The 22,886-nt window shown below is 33.8% G+C and overlaps 1 protein-coding gene across 3 annotated transcripts in view; it reads left to right on the top strand.

Moving 5' to 3' along the window:
* Nucleotides 1-22,886, top strand: part of LOC124182686 (cell surface glycoprotein 1) — a 37,318-nt gene that overhangs the window by 3,083 nt on the left and 11,349 nt on the right. For 2 of the 3 annotated variants that reach the window (XR_006870836.1, XM_046570250.1), the window contains exons 2-6: nt 9,248-9,383; nt 11,607-11,781; nt 12,765-13,054; nt 13,924-14,104; nt 20,745-21,707. Coding sequence is in view for 2 of the 3 variants with exons in the window: in XM_046570250.1 (XP_046426206.1) it covers nt 9,248-9,383; nt 11,607-11,781; nt 12,765-13,054; nt 13,924-14,104; nt 20,745-21,707 (1,745 nt within the window). In the remaining variant the exon portion in view is untranslated. The remainder of the gene's footprint in view (nt 1-9,247; nt 9,384-11,606; nt 11,782-12,764; nt 13,055-13,923; nt 14,105-20,744; nt 21,708-22,886) is intronic. The other variant, XM_046570251.1, reaches the window with a different exon arrangement.

Below are 22,886 nucleotides of genomic sequence, written 5' to 3' on the forward strand. Positions count from 1 at the left end.
GCTGGTTTGCTGTGGCAGTTATAGAGAAAATCCAAACTGTATAAAACGAAATGCATGTCATGCGTGCGATATGTTCATTACATATTAATTTTCCTGCCTGTAACCTCATTTCTTTTTTTATATTTGTGTCATTTTCTGTGGGTAATTAGTAATTCTATTCTGGTGTCGAGTCCAATAATTTCCGGTTACAGCTATGCCGTTGCAGAGGTGTGGAAAATGTTTCACAGTATGAAATTCTACTTTTAGAAAAAACTTGAAAAATCTCGAGCGAAAGTTGACAATGTTTTGTTACGAGACAGCAAACTAATGTAAATTAATTCAGTTTTCTTTATCGACGAACTTTTTGAATGTGTGCAAAGAAAAGAAGTGAAGGGGCGAAAAAGTTTAAATAACATTTCATGATGCCCAAGGAGTAGGTCAAAACAGCGTGGAATAAACCATATGTTTGTTGAAAAATGACGTATATACATTTTGCTCTGAAATAGCTTCATCCTTTGGCAACTGAACAAATCAGAGTAGGTGTATAACCCATTCGAATTTTATTTTAACCTCTACGATCTAGTTTCTCACATTACATACCGTATGGATTTTCAACAACTGTCTTCAAATCAGATTTCTTAATCCCGAAATGGAAAAACAAAATTTTGGTCCAATTATCGGTGTTTTCGGTTTCTGTTTATCGTGTGTTCGATACAGAATCACTGTTTTTCTCGAAATTACTCAGATTTTTACAAAGAGAAAAGTAAGGCGAACGATAACATAACTGAATAGAAAGTACACGTCCAGCGATGCTCGAAAATTTCTGAACGAAAGTTCGATTTATGGGGAAGATAGTGAGAGCTAATTCTTTCATTGAAATTCGATCATAAACGATGAAAAAATAAACTTTATTATATTCTTATGCCTTCGTCACAAGCTAAAAATATATCGATGAGGTTTAAGGGAAAACCGTTTGTTGAGTTGACTACATGGGTGTGAATGAAGAATGAAGAAGAAAAGAATTTCGTCATCTGTTTATGCAACGTGAAACTTTATACAACTGAGCCAACCTTGCAGATATAAACAATTGTTTATGGTCGACGGATTGAACTGCCAAATAAGAAATGTTTATTATAAAAAAAAGTCTTAAATACCTCTTCTACGAATACTTGCTGGAATTCGAAACAATGCATACAGAGATAATTAATTTCATTGAAGCAAATGGAAAAATTATATCTTGAGTCGGTTATGAAAGTCTTTCGTCTATGAAAATTCCTGTGCCATCTCTCTTATAAAAATCCAAAAGTGTATTCTAGAAACTAGAAAAAGTGCCAGGTCTTTTTTTTCATAGTGTTTTCGAAAAACTTGTGATATCAATTTATTTCACCTATTTTTTCTTTACCGGGCTCAATTTTTTCACGGTTCGATAGATATCGTTTGAACTTAATTGAAACAATCTTTACAAATTTTTAGGCAATTCAATTCTCTATAAAAATGTCTGTAGAGCAAAGTCTCTACTTTCGCAGTCTACAAAATATTAGTCTTTGACATCAATATTCTGTAGAAATGCAGTTTCAATCGTCTTTAGTGGCTAAACCATTCACTTCGTAACATATACGCGCAAAGTAAAAATGCGTAGGCAATTCGATTCTCTCTAAAAATTTCTATGAAGCAGTCTGTGGCTTCAACGGTTTACCGATTATGCATCTTGAAAATCGTTTTTTCGTAATACTTTACCTTCAAACGTCTTTAGTGGCCAAACTGTTAATTTGACAGCAAAATTTCAAATTACGTTTTTGCAGAGAATTGTATTTTCTAAAAAATCGCTTTCAGAATCAAGCCCATATCGTTAAATGCGACTGAGCAGTGACAGTTTGAAGAAAAAAATTTATCCTCCCCCCCAAATGTTATTTAGGTTTATTCTTTTTTTTTCGTATGTACAATTTTCTCAGACGAGGGCGATAAAAAATGGCTGCTTCGGAACAAAACACTGAACAAAATCACTCGTTGCTAAAAATGGCCAATTTACAATTAAGCGCAGCTTGACCCAAGGCAAGGGATGCACTGCAAGCGAACGCGTACATAAATAAGTATATAAAGCGAATAAACGCGATGCATCGTCGCGCCTATTTTCTCGCAAATGCATATACGGCGCATCTATTATGGGCCCAAAGTCGTTGCGTGTAAATATAAACTGAGTCTATATATAATATACATACCCGGTCGTTGGGCACTGTCTAGTGTCTCTACGTCTCCCTGTATCAGGTTTCACCACGGGTATCATGTATAAAGTACCTTGCCTATCTACGACACGCGTTTTTACAGTCTCTCTTTTCACGTCAAGTACAGACTGCAGGTTCTGGCTCTTGGCTGCACGATGCACTTTCAGAGAATGGACGGCGAGTTGATTAATTATTATCAAGTCTCTCGGCATCTATACGGAGCTTTTATGTTGATTCTTTTTTTTCAATTTGTAATCTGAACTCTTTATCGGTCAGGCTTGATCGCAATTTCAAAATGTAACACTGATTGATAATAATTTTCTAAAATTAGCCAAAGGTGGCGAAGTTATTGCTTTAACCCTTTGACTCGTAGTGGTAAGTATTCTGACCACCTATTTTGTAATCATTTTTTATTTTTATTTTGTGTTCAGAAAACTTTTGAACATATTTCTTTCCGATTCTTTGCTATTTCTGACAGTACACTGATAGGTTTTCAACACTCGAGAGTAATTATTGAAATATAATGTAAATTATTATTATTGGAAACAAATTGATTGACAAAAATCGTGAAAATTGAAGCAATAATTCGGTTCAGAGAAAGTTACCCTTTTATATGTATGACATATTTTACATAAGTTACGTGATAAATTATAAATTTTTGCGATCGCTGGTTACGAATCTGAAATCGGATTTGAAAAATTCAAGATGGCGGGTCTAATCAGTGACCCTGCAAATTCGTGCGTAGAGTTTTTTAACCACATTCGATCAAATTTCAAATTTTCGTCCACCATGTTGGATCCACCGTCTTCAATTTTTGAAACCTGCTTTCAGATTCGTATTCAGCGACCCCAGAAATCGTGGAATACTATTTTGTTATAAAATTTGACTCAGCGCAATAATTTACGTATGACTCAAAGCGTTGAAAAATTGAGTGGAAGCTTTTTGCTTATTTTCTGCGAATATTTCATCGGTAACTTGAAGTGATCAAGCCTGATTGAAATCTAATTCCTATGATGAACATTTTTTATAATAATTTTGACGAATGAAACTTGAGTATGAATTATTGGAGAGTACAGAATTATTCAAATTACAGCTAAACTTCTTGAACTTTTCTCTATAAATTTTGTTAGATTCAATCTTCAGGTACATACATTTTTAATATTCTAACGTTGATAAAACCTAACGAGAATATCGATAGATAATTACAAGACATATTCGTATATCGTTACCTTTGTCAGGAAAAAAAATTTGTCAACTGTACTGAAACGTGTTTCAATTTTTTCACTTTGAAAGTATTTTCACATGCTATTTACGGTCGATTTTCATAAATCGGCTGATAATCATAATCAATTTGAATGAAACTTCCCAATAAACTTTGTGCAAAAATTTAATATACGTGTAACAATAAGTATAGATAAATATTACTTCTGGTATTTTCAACGTATAATTACGTAGAGATATATTCAATATATTTTGTACGTATATCAACGATGACATGCCGCATATTTAATTTATGTATTTATCCTAAGTATAACATCAAACATCTGGTTATGTATAAACGACTGCAACTGTGCAATGTGGAAGAGCAATGAGGGAGAAAGAGAGACAGTGGACTGACAACTTTTGCAAATACGAATCACTGCACTGTGTGCTTTGATATTTTTTTTCGCGTAACGTAATTACATTCATTCGCGCGTTGGTTCATTGATTAGTTTTATTGCTGGCGATATTGATTGTATAATTAATTATACAGTCCACTACAATGAGGCCAGTTATACATAGTATGATAATTTATCACTGCGATGTGCGTAATACAATGGATATATATATATTATATTGCTGCTGGTTTTTTTTCTTATCTCTGTATAAATTATTTATTTATTCAGACTTGGAAATCTTAGATATTAAGTTGGAAAATGAAATCTTAGAAGTGATAATTTGGAATTTTAATCTCGTCCCTGAAATTTATCAAGTTTTTTCAATTTTATGCTCCGATAAAATATTTGTGGGTAGTCAGAATTCATCGTTCAAAAGATGCAATGAATCAATTATTTGAAAAAGACACGGATAAAGTTTAAAAACGAACTTTTCATTCGAGTAATACTCGTACTTTATGGACAGAAAAGATTGGAATCATTCGATCTTCGCGTGAAGAATTGCTGTGATAAATGCGTATGATAAGCAGTGAAAGCTGAATCAATTTGGCCATAATTTTCCTTTATTTAGTTGAACAAAAATTGAATAGCAAAAACAACAGATTAAAAATCACGATTACAATTCCATACAAAATATTTTCATCACGAAGTTGACATTTTCAAATCCAACCACAAGTCATAAAAATTTAAGAAACACCGAAATATCCCTCACGTTATTTAAGTAAAAAAAAGTCGGATCTCGAGAGCAATTTATTAAAATTTGGTTTAACAGATACCCTTTTACAGCAAATTTTTCAAAGAGGAGTGAAAAAAAATGGTTCCTTCCAAGCTATAACGTATGAATCTTTGCATTCAATTAACGTGCGCCATGCGTCGAAAGAGTTTCGTCGTCGAGTCGAAGTTTCTTCTTTGTATAAAATATGAATGGCTACATAACTTCGTTTAGTTTATGTATGTAATGCGTCCGCAACGAGTTTCACAATGCCGAAGAAAAGGCAGAAATTCCAGGTAGGTATATAGAGTGGTCGAATGTCTGAATAGGTATATTTAGATTTGGACTAAAGCCAATTGCGTTCTCATGTATCACTTTTTTCTATCGAAGACTTCGTTTCTTATATATATATATATAATTATATGTGCGTAATTCACCTCGATTTTCTTACCTCCCCAGCTTAAATTCTTCGCAACGGTTTCGCATTCGGAAACATAATCACTCATACGCATCCTCAGAGTGATTATCTGTCGAAAGAATGTCCTTTCGTCTGCTGTAATGCGCATGCGTTAAAATTAAAGAGCAGTTGTTTGCCAGGGCGACCAATCGTCATGAACGTAACCTCAAAAACAACCGTCAGTTGCGTTCAACACCCGACAGCTGTCAAAATTTTTGAGGTTACGTACACGACGGTTGGTCACCCTGGCAAACAACTGATCCCTGATTGTAGCGCTTGCGCATTACACCACGGCAGACGATGGACCAATCTGTCGATGAATAATTAATCTGTACGCATATGTATTAGGGTGTTTCGGAAAAAAATAAATTGCGACTTTACAATGTGGCAACCCCAAATAGGTTTGTTTAGGTTAAAGGAAAGATTCTGGGAAGACATGAGCGTCTTGCGGAAGAGACCCTCTTCGTTTCATTTTTTTCTTTTTATTACATTTTTTTGAATTTATGAATAAAGGAATAGAAGTGATTAAAAAACATTGTTATTTCAATCGAAATATCATGTAACGTCGTATAGAAGACCCACGGTTGTAATACCAAGTCTCCAATTGATTATCGAATTATAAAAAAAAGTAATGTAAAATAAAAAGAGAGAAGTAAAATGAGCAAGTTGAAATATGTTGTAGCCCTTCAATTATTATTTCTTGCACAAATTTATACCCAAAAATCCAACCTAAAGATCACGATTGTAATATAAATATATATCGAACGGGAATTTGATTTTCCTAGGTTAAAAATTTATATTAAATTATAGCAATTTTATGAGTTAATTGAATTAATAATGAAAAACTCATGAGATACCTACAATTCTGAAACATCAATTGGAGACCTAATATCAAAAGTGTGGGTCTCCTTTACAACGTAAATTGATATTTTAATTAATATAAGAAACAAAAAAAAAAAATTATTTCATATTACTGATCATAAATTCGAAAAACTGTAAAACAAAAAATAAAAAATCAAATTCGGCCGATCTTCCACTTAACGTCAAATGCTTATCATTTCCTAGAATCTTTTCTTTGGCCTAAAAAATCGTTTTACGGATTGCCACGTTAGAAATTCGTAATTGTTTTTTCTGTAACACTCTAATATATACACGTATATTCGCTCATTTGTATAATCGTATAATTATCGTGATTACTATCAACATTGAGACATCATTGTTACGTTTGTCGTTATTTTTTGTTAAAGAGTTGATTATAATTCAGGCGTACAGACTAGGTCGAACTTCTCTTATCACTAATTCGACGAGCCTTGAACTCTGAATACCATTGGCATAACTTGAACAGTTCTAATCTTGCAAAGGTTGAGTATTATTTAAGTTGCACTGCAATATTTTACACATACAGCCGATTATACTTTATTCGATGTCGAATAACTCCGGATTTCGATAGGTGATTTACACATGTGAATATGTATATAACCTTAGGCACACTCGTATATATTGTATAAACGCGAATTCGAACGCTACACATCCGGTAAATTTTTGGCCTACCTCCAATCGTCACGGGCAATTTAATTGCGGAATCTATAAATTACCTGTCGTCTTTATCGGCAGGAAATGCCTTCGCCTGTCTGAACACGTGTCATTTATTGGTACACCGTAAAAACTTTTAAATCAACTGTTATATGTATGCGTTGAATATTAGACTAGGCCAAAAAAATTGACTATTTTTTTTTTTTGAAAAATATATTGAGAATATCATTCAGTATGGCAAAAAAAAAATTTCATGAAATTTTAAGCCCTTAATATTAACTTTAAGAGGTCTATCATCGCTATTTTTGATTTTTAGTAATAATTTGATGTTTTACGTCAGAACTGTCGAAATATTGAAGTGAAAAAATTTATGTTCACTTATCCCTTTATAGAATTAAATTCCCTACAAAAAAGGTCTGATTATAGATTTTTGTCAGACAAGCCGTTTCCGAGTAATTAAGCTTAATAAATTGATATAATTTCTCGATTAATTCTCGATTAATTCTCGATTAATTCTCGAGAAATTATATCAATTTATTAAGCTTAATTACTCGGAAACGGTTTGTCTGACAAAAATCTATAATCAGACCTTTTTTGTAAGGAATTTAATTTTATAAAGAGATAAGTGAACATAAATTTTTTCACTTCAATATTTCGACAGTTCTGACGTAAAACATCAAATTATTACTAAAAATCAAAAATAGCGATGATAGACCTCTTAAAGTTAATATTAAGGGCTTAAAATTTCATGAATTTTTTTTTTTTGCCATACTGAATGATATTCTCAATATATTTTTCGAAAAAAAAAATAGTCAATTTTTTTGGCCCAGTCTATTGAATATATGTACATACGGTGTATCCACATGCCCACCCGTATCTATATCAATACGTGAGGCAGAAAAATCGCAATTGCAATTTTTTGATTAATGTCTGTTAATATATAACTAATAATATATTACTATTAACAACCTCAAAGAAATCACATTATTGTATTCATTTTTTTTTTCTACCGTCAAATCCGTACAGTTCGTCTGATTGTAATGAAAAAGAGTTCGTTTTATTCATGAATGAATTCCCTACGAACTGTCTTACACAGATTTTTATCTTGAGCATATCGGGAGATGTGAAAAAAAAATTAGTTTTACAATCGTTACAACTATTATGTATGAAAAACTTATGATTCGCCAAGAAATATGATAATTGATGGTCAAAATTGACATAAAAATGTAATATAAGTGAAAAATTCACCTACAAATAAAATAAGTTTATTGTTTATCAGAATCGGTTGAACAACATGTTTTTTTGACTTAAATAAATAGTTATAAAACCAATCGTAAATTGTATAATGGGTTGTTTGCATGTAGAATTCAGCGTTTTTCAATTTTCTTATTGGTATTGCAGGGACTTTTTCTAATTGGATGTAAAGAGATTAGCTTCATTCAATCGTACGTTATATTGATTATACAAACGAAAGCAGAATGTGATGAAGCATGAACCTGAAAGTCAAAAAAATTTTATTTAAGCTCGCGATGCATTGAATTGGCTATTTTTCTATTTCTTCCAGCACTTTGGTATATTTCATCAATTACAATGTAGCTTAGCCTACACGACTTTTCCACAGTTACGGAAAAATAATTTCGAAACATCGACTTTCTCTTGTTTTCACGTAACTTGAACATATTTTTTTATAAATTAAAATTTGTTAAATAATGTTCGTAATGTTTTGAAAACGTTGAGGAATTTTTTTCTTTGAACAAAAATTTTCAAAATACCGAAATAACTAATAGAAAAAATATCTATGCATCATCGGACCAATCTTAAAATGATGGCTACCAAAAACCTAATTATTTGTAATTTTTTGAGAATTATCAAAAGCGTGGAACCTGAAGCAGGTTCAATTATTTAATAATTGAAAAGTGATCAAAAACCTTTTGTCACAAAATCCATAAATATATTGGTGGTTTTAGAGATGCCACCATCACCTACAAAAGTTTCCACAGATTTGGCATAGAACAGCCCATATAATTTTCACTCATTTGGCCGCTGTGATCAAATCTATTTTTTACTTGGCGGTCATTTTTGACACTTACAATGTTTTCCCCCTTTTACGCAACACAACGCGTCATAGAATTATTACAGCGTTTGAAATACGTCTTCAAGACGTAGCTATGGTATAATTTATATAGGTATACGTACTTATTGTTGACGTCCTTTTTAGATCAGTATTTTGGACACATATTTCCACGGTCTCGTGTTTATGCTATTTTAAAATAACTCCAAAGACTGTCATTTTCTCTCTCAGACTTTCGACCCTGCAGATTCATCTCTTTTCTATTTCCCTAGCAATATTAGAGGTATAGGTATACTATAAAAAATACCTTGCCAAATGTAATAAATATATGGCAACAGCAAAGTTGGCTCAATTCAAATAACTTATTCGGTTTCATTTGACAACCTAAACTATCCTTCTATGAACACTGTTTTGTTCAATCAAACGACAAGTTTTTTCAACCATAAGCGAAAATAAAAAAAATTTCACCCGCCATATTTGGTAAATCCCTAAAATCATTTTGTATGTATACGACTATCGAATTTCAAACGTGTGAAACAAACTCAATAATTGCTTGCACATTTTCGATTGTTCGATAATATTGTATTAAATCGTTTATTCTTTGCCACGTTTTTTCAGGTTTCGCATGGGTGACGTTGGCCACAAACGATTCTTACTCACTTGGAGCTTTGGTTTTGGCGCATTCTCTGCGCCGGGCCGGTACCAAGCATGATTTGGCAATTCTTATAACCCCGGGTGTCACTCAGGTTATGAGGTAAGTTTTACACTTGCATTTCTATGGGATCAATTTGGTGCACAAGTATTGTTTCTATAAGTAAAATCACATGGTTATCACCAATTCTGTGTGAAAATTGTAATTGAAAAGATCTCCAATTAATTACCTTTGTAATGCGTGAACTGAAAAAAATGCTGTTACAAATTACTCTTGCGATTCACGTTTTCTCAATTTTTGTATTACCATTATAATTGTAATATTAATTTATTCTGACAACAGGACTCCGACATTTATAATTATTGACGTTGAATGTCAATAACTATTCAGGAAAAAGCTCGCCGCTCGCGCTTGTCAATTTCAGATTTTTGCAACATCGACAAATATATGAACAATCAATTCGAAAAATAATTTTCGCGATACAATCACGTCAATTCTGAATAACAGTTCAACTGTACAGTCGACTGAAATGGAACTTTATCTGACACACCAATGTGCAAAATTTATTCGATGGGGATACAAGTAGATATAACGTTGTAAATTAATTTTCCTAATCAAGTATTTCGGTAATTATGATGCTAAAGTTAGTTTCCGTTTAAATACTAGATACATTAACTTTAACGACGAAGCCTTTTTTTTGATGACAAAAAGCATTTTTCTCAATCAAAATGTTTGAGAAATTACACTTTTTACAAATAGAGTTTCTCAATTTTCATGCCTAAATAGAAAGTTTTTCAAATTAAATTATCTAGTGAAAACTTTCTTTAGAGTGCGTTAGTATTTTTCAAATTATTTCAGGAATTTTAAATTGAAATTGAAGAAGATGTTCAAATAAATAGCTAATAATAATAAATAGCTGTCAAAGGGTTAATTCAACCACTTAATTTTCTCAGGCGATGTGTACTAGCTTTGATCATTCCTATCTATCACTTTGATCCGTAGTGGTGACAAAATTTAACGTATATGGAGAATTCCATGCCAATGAGACTAGGTTTGGAATCACCATTTTCCATTTGGTTTGAAACTTTTTCAGCTGATAGTATAAGCACTTTTCAAGTTCGATTTTCATTTATTTTTCTATATAAACGTGAATACTTAAAAACCTTTTCATAGTCCGAACTTTTTTAAAATTAGTTTATAATGAAGTCATTCATTTTCATTCTTTTTTTTTAGAAAATATTGGATTCGTAAAAATGGATGTTTGAAATTTTTGAGAAAAATTCTCTGCTGTCTTTCAATCTGTAAAAAACATGAATAATACTAAAGTTACTTACATATATAGAAGGTTAAATTAATTTGGTGACTGTATTTTATCGTGCTAGGTTCTTTTTGAAAATTACAGTGAATACATTATACTAACAATTAATACATCGCAAAGGTATTGATTCATTAATATTCAGTGAGACGAAGCTTGATTTGTACGTCATAGTGAATGCGGTCAATGATCATTGGCACCGATCCTATGTATTTAATTGTAAACACGGTTGGCTTAATTGTTTACAAACAAGTTCATTTGTCAACCACGTCTCGCTACAATTCTCTGGCGTTCTGCCCGTCTTGCACTGACGATGAAATCTGATTGTGTGACAATAGATGTAATGTATACAAGAGTGCATCCTATGACACTATACTTATAATAAAGCAAATAAATCGCAGTCCGCGTCATTTTAATTTTTAATCCCTGCCATTGTACGCTCATTTTGTATTCCAGAAATTTTATTTTTGATGTTATATTGGTACTTTTCTCATTTTGTTATTACGGGTAATGATGAACTGGAAAATACTGAAGTTTTATACGAGTAAAAACTACGGAAGTATATTTCATGTGTGCTAACTCGACCAAATTTGCACCTCGCACAATTTTTAATGTGCAGTAGGAATTTTTTCAGGTGATTTTAGCACCTGTTAAACCTGTATCATTTTTTTTTGCATTATTTATTTCGTTATGCTAAAATTTTCCAGTTATGAATATTTGAACATTTTTTTCTTTATAAAGCTCGGAAGAATAAATTCTCAAAAGTTAGCGTTCGTTGATTCCGAAATCATTGTGTAATGTAAAATTCCGGACTGTTTCATTTTCCCATTTGGTAAATGTTTGTCACGAATTCTCGAATCGCGATGAACGAACTTACAGTTTTTGGTTTGTGGAATCTTGAGAATCTGTAAACTGAGCAATTTACTATAACTGTTTTAATTCATTCTCGATATTCGTACGAATCTAGTACTTATCTGACATTATGAACGTTATTTTTTCAAATTTTACAGGGAAAAATTGGCCTCGGTATATTCTCTTGTCCAGGAAGTAAACGTCCTGGATTCAAAGGATGAGGCCAATCTCGCGCTCCTTGCACGACCCGAACTCGGAATCACATTCACCAAATTACACTGCTGGCGGTTGACTCAGTACGAAAAATGTGTTTTCGTGGATGCCGATGCTCTCGTAAGTTACCCAACAATTATTAAGAATTTTGGTTGACCGAAAGTCAATACTTTCTGTTACTTTTTATTACGAAAGTTTATTTACCAAAACGTCATATTCATAAGCTATGAAGATATCTTTGAAAAAATAAAAATAAACAAGTATTCGAATTGTGAAGAGAAGCTTAGATATCGACGCTTCATTTCGCATTGCTTCTAAATTGTTAATAATTTGGCAGATTACTTCGATTTTACTTCACAATGGCTCATTTTATTCAAAATACTATTTTTCACGAAGTCACTGAAATGGAATTTCTTTCTTTTCAACAGTTAATGCAATATTGCCATTTCTTGATCATAATCGATATCATGAAATCGAATCTATTCACTACACTTTTACCGACTAAACGATATGACATTAAAGCATCCATATTTACAGCGATTAGCTGACGGTTGAATGACCTAACGCGCATGCGCAAAATTTCTAGAGCAATAGCATTTGTTTCGTCAGGTCGACCAACCGTCATAAGTTCAGATGACAGGTCACCGCGATGTATGTAACCTTAAAAACGTTGGGAGTTGTGGACAGTTGAGGTTACGTACATCGCGGCGATCTGTCAACTGAACTTGGACGGTTGGTCAACCTGATAAAACAACTGATGGTGCTCTAGATTTTTAGCGCAAGCGCGTTAGAGCATTCGACTGTTGGCTAACGACTCTCTATAAGCTTTCGTTCATAATACTAGTTCTGTATCTTTAAAAAGATCTTCACATCTTACCAATACAAAAATTTGATGAATACTCAATGTACGACTGAATCGTAATAAAATCAATAAAAAGTATCGATTTTTGGTTTATCAACCTCCCTAAAGATACCTAAAGATAATTGATCCCTGTGAATTTCATAAGTAATTCTTCATCGATTTTACAATACATGGATTTATTTTTCATCCTTTTTCTTCTCGCTGTCCTATATATAACCTGACGTTCTCGCACATTTAACAGGTTGTCAGGAATTGCGACGAACTGTTTGAACGAGAAGAATTGACAGCAGCACCCGACGTCGGATGGCCGGACTGCTTCAACTCGGGAGTTTTCGTATTCAAGCCGTCGCAGCAGACCTTCGCCTCGATCACTTCATTCGCGGCGGAAAAAGGTTCGTTCGACGGTGGTGACCAAGGTCTCCTCAATTCGTACTTCAGTGATTGGGCCCACAAGGACATCTCCAAGCATCTACCGTTCATCTACAACATGTGCTCAACGGCAACTTACTCGTATCTGCCCGCCTACAAACAGTAAGACGCTCGCATTTATTTCAAGTGCAGTTATTTCATGCCTGGTTCCCACACCGTCACGTCATACTTACATGCGTTAAAAAGGCGATGCGAAACTCAGCAGGCTGAGTTATTGACTTCGCTTGCGCAAAATGCAAACCGATGATTGGTCAGCGATATTCTCGCCTACAAGACAGGGGAGCCAACTTACAGCTCGTTTAGTTATTTGGTTTAGTCATGGCTTACACCACGAAATGTGAGATTGTATCGAAAATGAATCCCTATCTACAAACATTGATCTTTGCTGCTTATTTGAATATGTATCGTAACTTATGAGTTATTTTAAAATAATGAGTTCTCCGATAAATAAAACAAGTGCAGCAAAACGCGGAAAATATAGAGCAAATTGTGTATTTTAGAAAGACGTGTTGTCGTATCAAAGTCTTGAGATTGACTGTTTTACAATAGTAGTGGTTGGCGCGGTAACCCAGTAATTCATCTATTTATGACTTGCATTCATCTTGAAATCCTTGATTTAATATACAGGGTGAGAAGATGTGCCAATGAATGTAAGATTTTTCGACCAATGCTACAAACTATGATTGAATAAGTTGGACAAAATTATTGCGATACTTTCATATCGTCTCTAGGTCCGCCATTTTTATCTTTAAGCACTTCTTACTTATAATTTCAGTTTTAAGAATCAGATTTAAGATCAAGATCCCAAATCGCACTGCACCATCTTTCAAAATTTTGTCTCCGAGTTAGTTTAACGTTTAAGTTTCCGAGAGAACAAAACTTGCTGTTTTATATGCCGGAAGCCGAAACAACAACCAAAAACAGCCCAAATTTCGTGGTTGAACATTTAGAAATTTTCGCTTATCTTGCAGATTTGGGGAAAATGTTCGTATTATACATTTCATCGGCGCCACAAAACCTTGGCTGCAATATTTCGACACTGAAACTTCAACCGTCCATCCGCCGTCAGGATGCAATCATTTGCAGCCACTTTTGCAACTCTGGTGGAACATTTTCTGCGAAAACGTTTACCCTAAGCTATCACCAGTGATGGTGAGTTTAATCTCTTGATACATGTGTTATTCTTGTTTCTTTTCCCCTTTTTTCCATTACATTACGTGAATATACGAGTAGATCCGCGTTTACTCTGAACAAAGTCAAATGTTTTTTATCATTCTAATTTATCCGCAGATCCAGAAAATTCAAATTGCATCATCTTAGCATCAGTTGTCCGCTTATTGATTGGACTATATTTTGATATATTATATGTATAACATTCTTGCAATTTCATATTACCCAAAGAGTTTTACTATAAATGAATCTCAATTTTCGGTTAGAAAGTGTCACTAGTTTGCTAGATCAGGCTTTGAAAAATGTCATTATCTTATGATTGGAGAGATATTCTTGAGATAAGAGTTCAAAAAATTTTGTATGTGCGTTTTGGCCACAGTTGAGAAAAAAATCCATCTCTGAGATATTGAGAAAACTTTTGAACTTTTCGAAACTTTCCGCAATTATTATGACACACATAATTTTCGATTTTTTATGTTTTTCTTTTCGTAAAGATTCAATTGAACCGTGAAAAGTTGATCTATAAAAACTGATGCAACGATTTAAAGCTTAACTAACAACCCTGTCTATGAATTGTACATACTTTGCTCGTGGGTTACATCCAGTTTGAGAAACTAAGATAAATAGTACAAATAAAAATTCTTCTATTGATTTTACAAGCCAAACAATGAGTACAGGAATACCGAGCCGTTTGTCGATCAGGTAAGGTGATAATTAATCGATTTTGAATGACATGTGACCATTTATGACTATGTGTATGCTATAACTATTTCTTCTATTCATTTTTAATTATCCTTATCACAATGTTATTATACATTTGGTTTGGTTTTTTTTTATAGGAGTATAGTTTCGACACCGTTATATTGACATCTTTGTTTCGATTTTTTTTTCTCTTACCAAATTACCAAAAAAGTTAGCCTTTATTCACACACGCACGCAGCTGGCTGTTACATCGAATTATCTATCACACCCACGGATTTGTATTATTAGAGACGTTATGTCGGGATTTCTCAGGCGCTCGCATTTACAAATAAATCAATCTAGGGGCCGGGTATTTCTGTCTCTATTCCAGATTCAATGTTCAACTCGATATCGAATTCTGCTTGAATTTGCAACTTGTTTTCATACAAGAGAATGAAATTATTTTTAAAAAAATTGAAAAATGTTGATTTTCCACCTGCTTAAATTTTTTGAAATACTAAATACAAAGTTCCGCTCACATTAATTAATTTGTTCATTCAGAAAGTAGTGTATTTTTTTCATTATTTTTATTCGCCTGTGCGCAAGATATTAAATACGATTGATAGTAATGCAATATTCACAGGTCCAATTTTTATATAATATCAGTATTGTTTCGAATTTTCAATTTCTAGGTATGAACTCTAAAATTGAATTTGCATTTATTAAAATATATATCTATAGGAATGTTGAAAAATTTGTTGGAATACTTCAAAAAACTCATTGAAAAAACATCTGATCTGTAATTCAATTTGGAGCTACAAATTTTGAATAATTTTTTCTGATTGATTGTATTATTTCATACTCGAAGACAAAAATTAAAAATGGAAGAGGGACCTAACATTTGATTCAAGTATCTGATGCAGTGCGTGTCACGTATGTAAATTGAAATCTGAGCCTAGGTATGCTTGGGGACAATGAATCTGAGACGGCGAATTTTTTCGATTAGACAGTTATGTTGGTAACACAGAGAAACCTACAGCGCCATAGTCGGCCGAGTGCGAAACTAACTCAATCTCAATAAACATAACATAACCCATGACCGTCGAATCTAACCTTAGAATACTGCGGGGATAATGACTTGTTGGATGGACACGTCAATTCTAAGGTTAAATTCGACGGTCATGGGTTATGTTACGTTTATTGAGATTGAGTTTGTTTCGCACTCGGCCGACTGTGGCGCTGTAGGTGTCTCTGTGTTGCCAACATAACTGTCTAGTGGAAAAAATTAGTCATCTCAAATTCATTGTCCTTAAGTGTACCTTTCATCCAAAAAAGGGTATAACGGCCCCATTTACATCCAGTCCCGAATAGGTAGATCACAAAACCTGTGCATTTCTCGTTGAAATGAACGAATGTGCACATGTTTTGGAATCTTCTTATGCGTCACTGAATGTAGAATGGGGCATTTATGCCCTTTTTTGGATGAAACGTGCATAGGTTCAGATTTTAATTGACATAAGTAACACGCCCGCATTTTACAATTCACATGGCGTGAAATTTTCTCGATTTTAAGTGACTTTATGCTTTCATCGGAATCTATTCCTCAAGAAACATTCAAAGCTGCGGTGAAACACGATTTGGATGCACCCTTTAGGAAATATTCGACAAAATTCAAGGGACGTGTGATTTCGAGCAGGGTATACCCGTAATTGATTAGGGCCTTTTCGAGTTTTATTTAATATGATATTCAATTGGAAAGGCGTTTTTATTTTGGTTTAGGAATGATTTTTTACCGTAAATATAGTGATTTAATAAACACCCGCGAAGTTATTTTCATTTCGTTTGATTTTTTCCTAATATTCATTGTGTCATATTATATTGTTTTCTAATCTAAAAATACATTGTAATTTTACCTTGTTCATTCACAGATTTAGGCTTAACGATTTAAGCTTCAGACTGTAGAATGTACTTTGAACCCTTGTCACGTCCTTGAAGTTTCCAATTTGGTTGAAAATTTAGTCGTGAATGTTGATATTGGGTCTCTAACTTATTTGCGCTTAACATCAGTCGTTGCATGGGGTTCAAGGTATATTTTTCTTTTGTTTTACCTAATCACACTATTTGTATAATTATACGTACAGCGTGAGTTCTTTTCGGAGTTCGAGGTTCAGTCAATCAAAGTAGTATATTCTGTTACAAGTGCAGAAAGTGGTTGATTTCCGACGAATGTGAAGTTTGGAGCATGAGCCAAGCGAGTGCTTTAAACCCACGAGCCAGATATCACCCATTCGCATGTGTGACACCCTATTTTTTCCAACACCTGCGACGGAAAGTTTGATTTGAGAAGCAAATCAAGATATCCGGAGACACGGCCTGACTTCATAAAACCTAATCTGAACACACCAATTTCAGGATGAACTTAGCCGAATGACGTAACCGGTAGTGCTTAAAGTCCGTGCATAAAATTAAGCTATCGGAAAGTGTGTATACGCTAAAACAGCCATAGTCTGTAAAACTGAGAATTCCAGTCAAGCATATGCGCCAGTGTCATTTTACCGCACTGTTCAGAAATGGGGCACTTTATGCACGCCCCACAGGCTTCGAAAATCTAACTTTCCAAGCATGTGTTGGAAACATAATATTTCCCAATCCACGACTATTGTTTATTCTTACATACGAGTAGATAGCTGAAGAGTGGATGAATTTCGGGAATTTATATCTCTACAAAACAATAGCTCAATTCAATTGGGATACGCTTTATTCGAACTCATGTAGATCGAGCTTCATTTAAAGATTTTTTTGAAATCAAGTGACACAAGCATTGTTATTGAAAATAATGTCAAATATTTCGCACGGCGACATGTTTTGCAGTTCCGACAATATCTCAAAAACGGCTTGACCGATTTACTTCGGATTTAATTATAGTATTCTTCGATAGTTTATCGAATATCCGCTGAAAAAAACTCAATCTGTACATGGATAATACAATTGTATTCTGTTCAACGGTATTAAAAGCTGTATTAAAAACTATTTTTATTTGTCCTTCGTCATATAATAATTATAATTATGAACATTATTTATCGTTTTCTTTTTTCTGTCTATATTTGTCATTTTTGTTGTATTGACCAAAATTACTCAATTTGTGTCAATGTTGTTCACGTACCGGGACAATCTTTTGAAACTTGAAAATCGACTGCGCATGCGCCAAATAAATCAATCTCATTGGTCGGCGAAATCTTCCCGCAGCGATATTCTTGTCTGCTATGCAGGCGAGCCAACGTACACAAAATGTGTACGTTTGAATTTTCAAAGAGCATAAGCATTAAATTCCGACTGTTCTTTGAAGAATCAACTTTCCGGCCCAATTAAAAATGCTTCCTAAATCTTTCCGAGTCAAATCTCAATTATTTGAGATTTCAATCTCGAAAATTCGTATCAATTACATCGCCGCCAGAAACAATTTGACAGCTGAAACTCGGGATGGCCAGCCTGCACGAAGAGCCGATAAAACTGGCGCATGCGCAGTTGGTTTTAAACTTTCAAGAGATTGTTCCGTTATAGAACATTCGTTGATATCTTACACCGCGATGTTTCAAATCTAATTAAAGAATTTTTATTCGAAAGTGCTTGAAAAACAAAGTCTCAGTATCGGGTTCAAAGAAGCAAACGGCAGTGAATATTTTCAGATCATATTCATAATGATATCAGGTAAACAGAGTTCAAAAAATCTAATAAAGATTAGGGGCTTACTTTTCGACAATTAATTTGACATAAAAAGTTTTATAACCAATCACAAATCATCTCAATGCACTTAATCATGGAATATCATAATTTCCGATCATCTATATAATTCACTCTGATATCGTATATTTTTAGAAAAATTATGTAAAAAGAAGAAAGATTATAAATATTGATGAATTTCGACTCACAGTCTCCACAAATTAATTTCTTCCAAATGACTAATTGCAAATAACATAGACCAGGGGCCTTTCAAATATCACAACAGACTATTGTTCGTTACTGCAAATACAGAATTATTGTTTTTCATATATCCGTTGAAAATTATCATTCGACGTGAATGCAGAAAAGAATTGCAGAAATATTTAAATATGTAAATCCAGAATATTTGATTTCCGGTCCACTTTTACTTTCATTTAAGTTCTTTTCTTTGCCAGTTTTGATCCATTAGTGTTTGGCTTCTTGACCTGTTTAATATTGTTAATTGACAAATGTAGATACTCGTTTGAAATTTGGCTTGTGGAAATTTTTCCAATGGCGTGACAAAATCAATGATAGATTCCTAAATCGTATTATTTTTTTCAATACAGCTTTTAGTATGAGTATTTAGATAATCAATACTGATAATCATTTTTTAGTTCGTTGCCAGTGTCTATTTTTAGGTGTGCGTCTTTCATTTCTTATTATTAATGCACAAGTGTGTCAAATATAATATACGAAATATTTTATGTTAATTATAGCATAACTGGTTTTTGAACTACCTGAATTTTGCCGATATTCTTTGCACGCCCAGCGTTGCATGAATTTTTTCTTACTCTTACTTTTGTATCCTGCTTGAATTTTTTTCTCTATGTATCACTTTAATGTCACCAATTTATCAAAATATTAATTTTAGTAGGATTTTTCATTACACGTGAAATTTTTCCAAGTTTGCACAATTTTAGTAAAAATATTAAAGTTCTGTACTAGACGATTGAACAAATAGTTTCGCACTGTTGTCTTCTTTGTTACATGTTTTATCACGTAAAGTAATGCTGCCGTAGACTAAAAAAAAAAATAAAAAATACTCACAAGAACGCAAAGCGGCAATTACAGTTAATCGTAAGAGATTTGCCAGACAATCTATAAAGTTTTTTATACTTATTCTATCTCTTCGACATTATGTTACAAATATACTTGTGCATGATTTACGTGCAAAGTAATGTACCAGAACTTCTTATAAGTTTGTGACACCAATGATATAAATTTTGGAATGTTCAACGCTAAGGAAGAACTTATATTATCATAAAATTTGAGACTCCAGTAGTTTTTACGCAGTAGTATAAAGTTGAAACAGTTTCATGGCAGACCAAGCAAAACCATAAGGTCAATTAGTTACGTAGTATAACTATTACTTATTGTTAGTATTCCATATTATGGTATATGTTTGGACATTACAAGCTGTTTATGGAAGCTGGACCCTAATAATAGCCTTTACCTTCCAATTAACCTCTGTTTAAAAGCTATTAGATTCTCGGTTTATTTTCTGACAGAAAAATTCCTTGGGATTTTTAACAAGACAAAAACCAGGTCTGCGCGATTGATCGATCGATTGTAGACTTCGATTAATCTTGAAACAATTCATTGAACGGTACGTTTAATCGATCAATCTAGAAGATGATTAATTGAAGGGACCGATTGATCGACCAATGGAAAAGGTGACTATTTGAACGGACAGAGTAACCTGTTAATCGATAAAACGATTAATTTAGAGGGCCGATTATTCATTTAATCGGAAAAATCTTGAATCGAGAGTATCGATTCATCTATTAATTGCAAAAACTATGGTTTGAACGGGTCAATTAGTCGGTTAATTGAAAAAATTGTAAATTGAACGGGACGATAATTCGATTAATCGAAAAAATCTCGAATTAACCTATGAATCGGACGGGGGGAGGGGGTGAGTGATCGATTGATCGGTTAATAGAATAAACGATTAATTGCGACGTTTGCTTAGTCGATTAACCGGAATTCCTGATCAATCGATTAATCGAAGTATACGATAGATCGATTAATCGCACAGCCACAATTGAACTTGAATGCAATAGATCGACGAAGAGTCTGGTACAGTACTGCTCGAAAATGGACACTGCATTTTATAGTGGACGACTAACAAGCTGAGTGTGTATTTTTTCTGTTTTGGCATGACATGACGCTTGCGTAGGCCAGGAGCACATTGGCATCAATTTGGCACAGATTCACTCCTCCTTTGCCCAGCACGTCCGTTCCTTGGTATCCAATCCTTAACGAATCGAATCAAAGTCACTCGTACAGATCAGAGTCACGAAAATCCAATTACAACTATGAAGACGACATCGCGAAACCGGCAGATTTTTCCGAATTCAACGACCCGTGGGAACAGTATATACCGAATTACACTCCGCCGGAAAATCTGGACTATCATCATCAAAGAGATCACACTCTGCAGTATTATAATACCGGTCCGCACGAGTTTAATGACAGTCAGAGTTCCCAGCAATTTCAAAATTACGCATTCGATAATCCTCCGCAGCAACTTGAGCTTCACGACAGACTATCGGTCGATAATCCCCAGCAACCGACTCCGTCGGTAAACCTTAACGCGTACAGTTTAACGTCGCAACATCGCGACTTTGACGAAAATCTGAACGAGAACCGGAATCAAAATTACCATAATCCTTGGCAGAGTGAGAATGATTATCAGCATGTTCAAAAACAATCGACAGAGGCGTATCACAGTCTTATCTTATGTAGGGAAACATTTGTTGATAATACCGGGGATTTTAGAGTACCGAAAAATTTTGAAGCCGTTAACAATGAAATATGGCGGGAGAGTCAGACTGAACATTCTGAGCATTTCAAAGAGCAAACAAGCCGCGAAAATATCGACGATCGGTTGCACGGAGATCATTATTTCAGGCACGATCCTGAAGAGCCAAATGACTCGATTAGGGAAGAGCAAACAAATGATAGGCTTGACGATTTTCACTCTGTACGAGAAGTTGAATCTATCCGATCTATCGATGCCACTCCACATTCCCAATCCGAATTTCCCTCTAATCATGAGCCTTGTACAGATCCTCCGCACAATGTAGCCCAGCACTATGAACAATCCGTAGACAATCAGGGGCAACCAGCGGTCGATGACGTAAGTAATTATTGTCATATAAAATGTTTTTCTATTACGTATGCCTACATGTTAGGGGGTTGCGTTTAGTAGGAAATTTTTATTTTTTGCTCTCACCCGATCAATCTTGTACTTAGCGAAAAAGAATCTTTAAGGAAGGATACCTCTGAAATTCAATTTCGAAAGGACACTTCCGGAATATGAAGACCGCTCAGTCTAATTTTTTCGATAATTACATTCTCTACAAAAGTTTCTATTAAGTACAATCCGTAACCCACGATCGGACAGTTCGAAAGTTATCATCGTCTTTGTTAGTTATTTATAGTTATTATCATCCTTGCCTCAAAAGTCAAATAATTATATGTAAAAAAATTAAAGATAAAGTTTATATCATTAAACGCGGCGGACAATGAGTGGTGAGAATTAAAAAAATGACATCTCTACCATGTTATCTTAATGAAGAAACTTTAGATTCTTATAGCTACCTTTCAAATCTAGAATTCAAAGATGACTTTTATACTATGTACAAGGTTTTTTTGGTAAAATGCAAAAGAATTTTGCTTCCAAACAAAACAATCTAATGTTTCGTAAGTATAATGTATCATTTACTGTAATTAGTATGACGAAACGACCTGTTGATATTAGGCATTTTGCGTATTTTTAGCACGAAAAATTCATTGATATCTCTGTTGAAAAAAAGCAGTAACTGGCAGAGTTTTGATCAGTTTAATTGGTCCTGAACTAGTAGTCAATGAAAACTGTTGACAAAGCTGTAGACGTCGGAGTCTCGCGTGCTACATCCGAATAATCTTACCACGTGTATTTTGTACGATAAACTATCATATTTTAAGTTTGAATCATAAATTGCATGAAAGAAATTGACTATAGCATGCTGTTCGTGAGAAATTCTTGTATGTGCAACATGCTACCGAATTTACGTTACAGTTATAATTGATATATTTCTTTCAACACTTTACATCAATAATATATTATCATATTCCTGTCTATGTATACGCAAATGAGCGTGAAAATCGAAATCATTTCTTGAGTTTAAATTTCCCACCTTGTAGAAAATGATGCCGTCTTATAAACAGATTCGGAGCAAATTGTGAGAACATTAGTGACCAAAATGGCTGACCAAAGACCAAAGACCGATGGTTTTGGTTTAATATTGAGAACTTCCAATCATCCATGATTCTG

This window comes from Neodiprion fabricii, chromosome 5 (assembly GCF_021155785.1).
Source record: "Neodiprion fabricii isolate iyNeoFabr1 chromosome 5, iyNeoFabr1.1, whole genome shotgun sequence".
NCBI classification, from domain to species: Eukaryota; Metazoa; Arthropoda; class Insecta; order Hymenoptera; family Diprionidae; genus Neodiprion; species Neodiprion fabricii.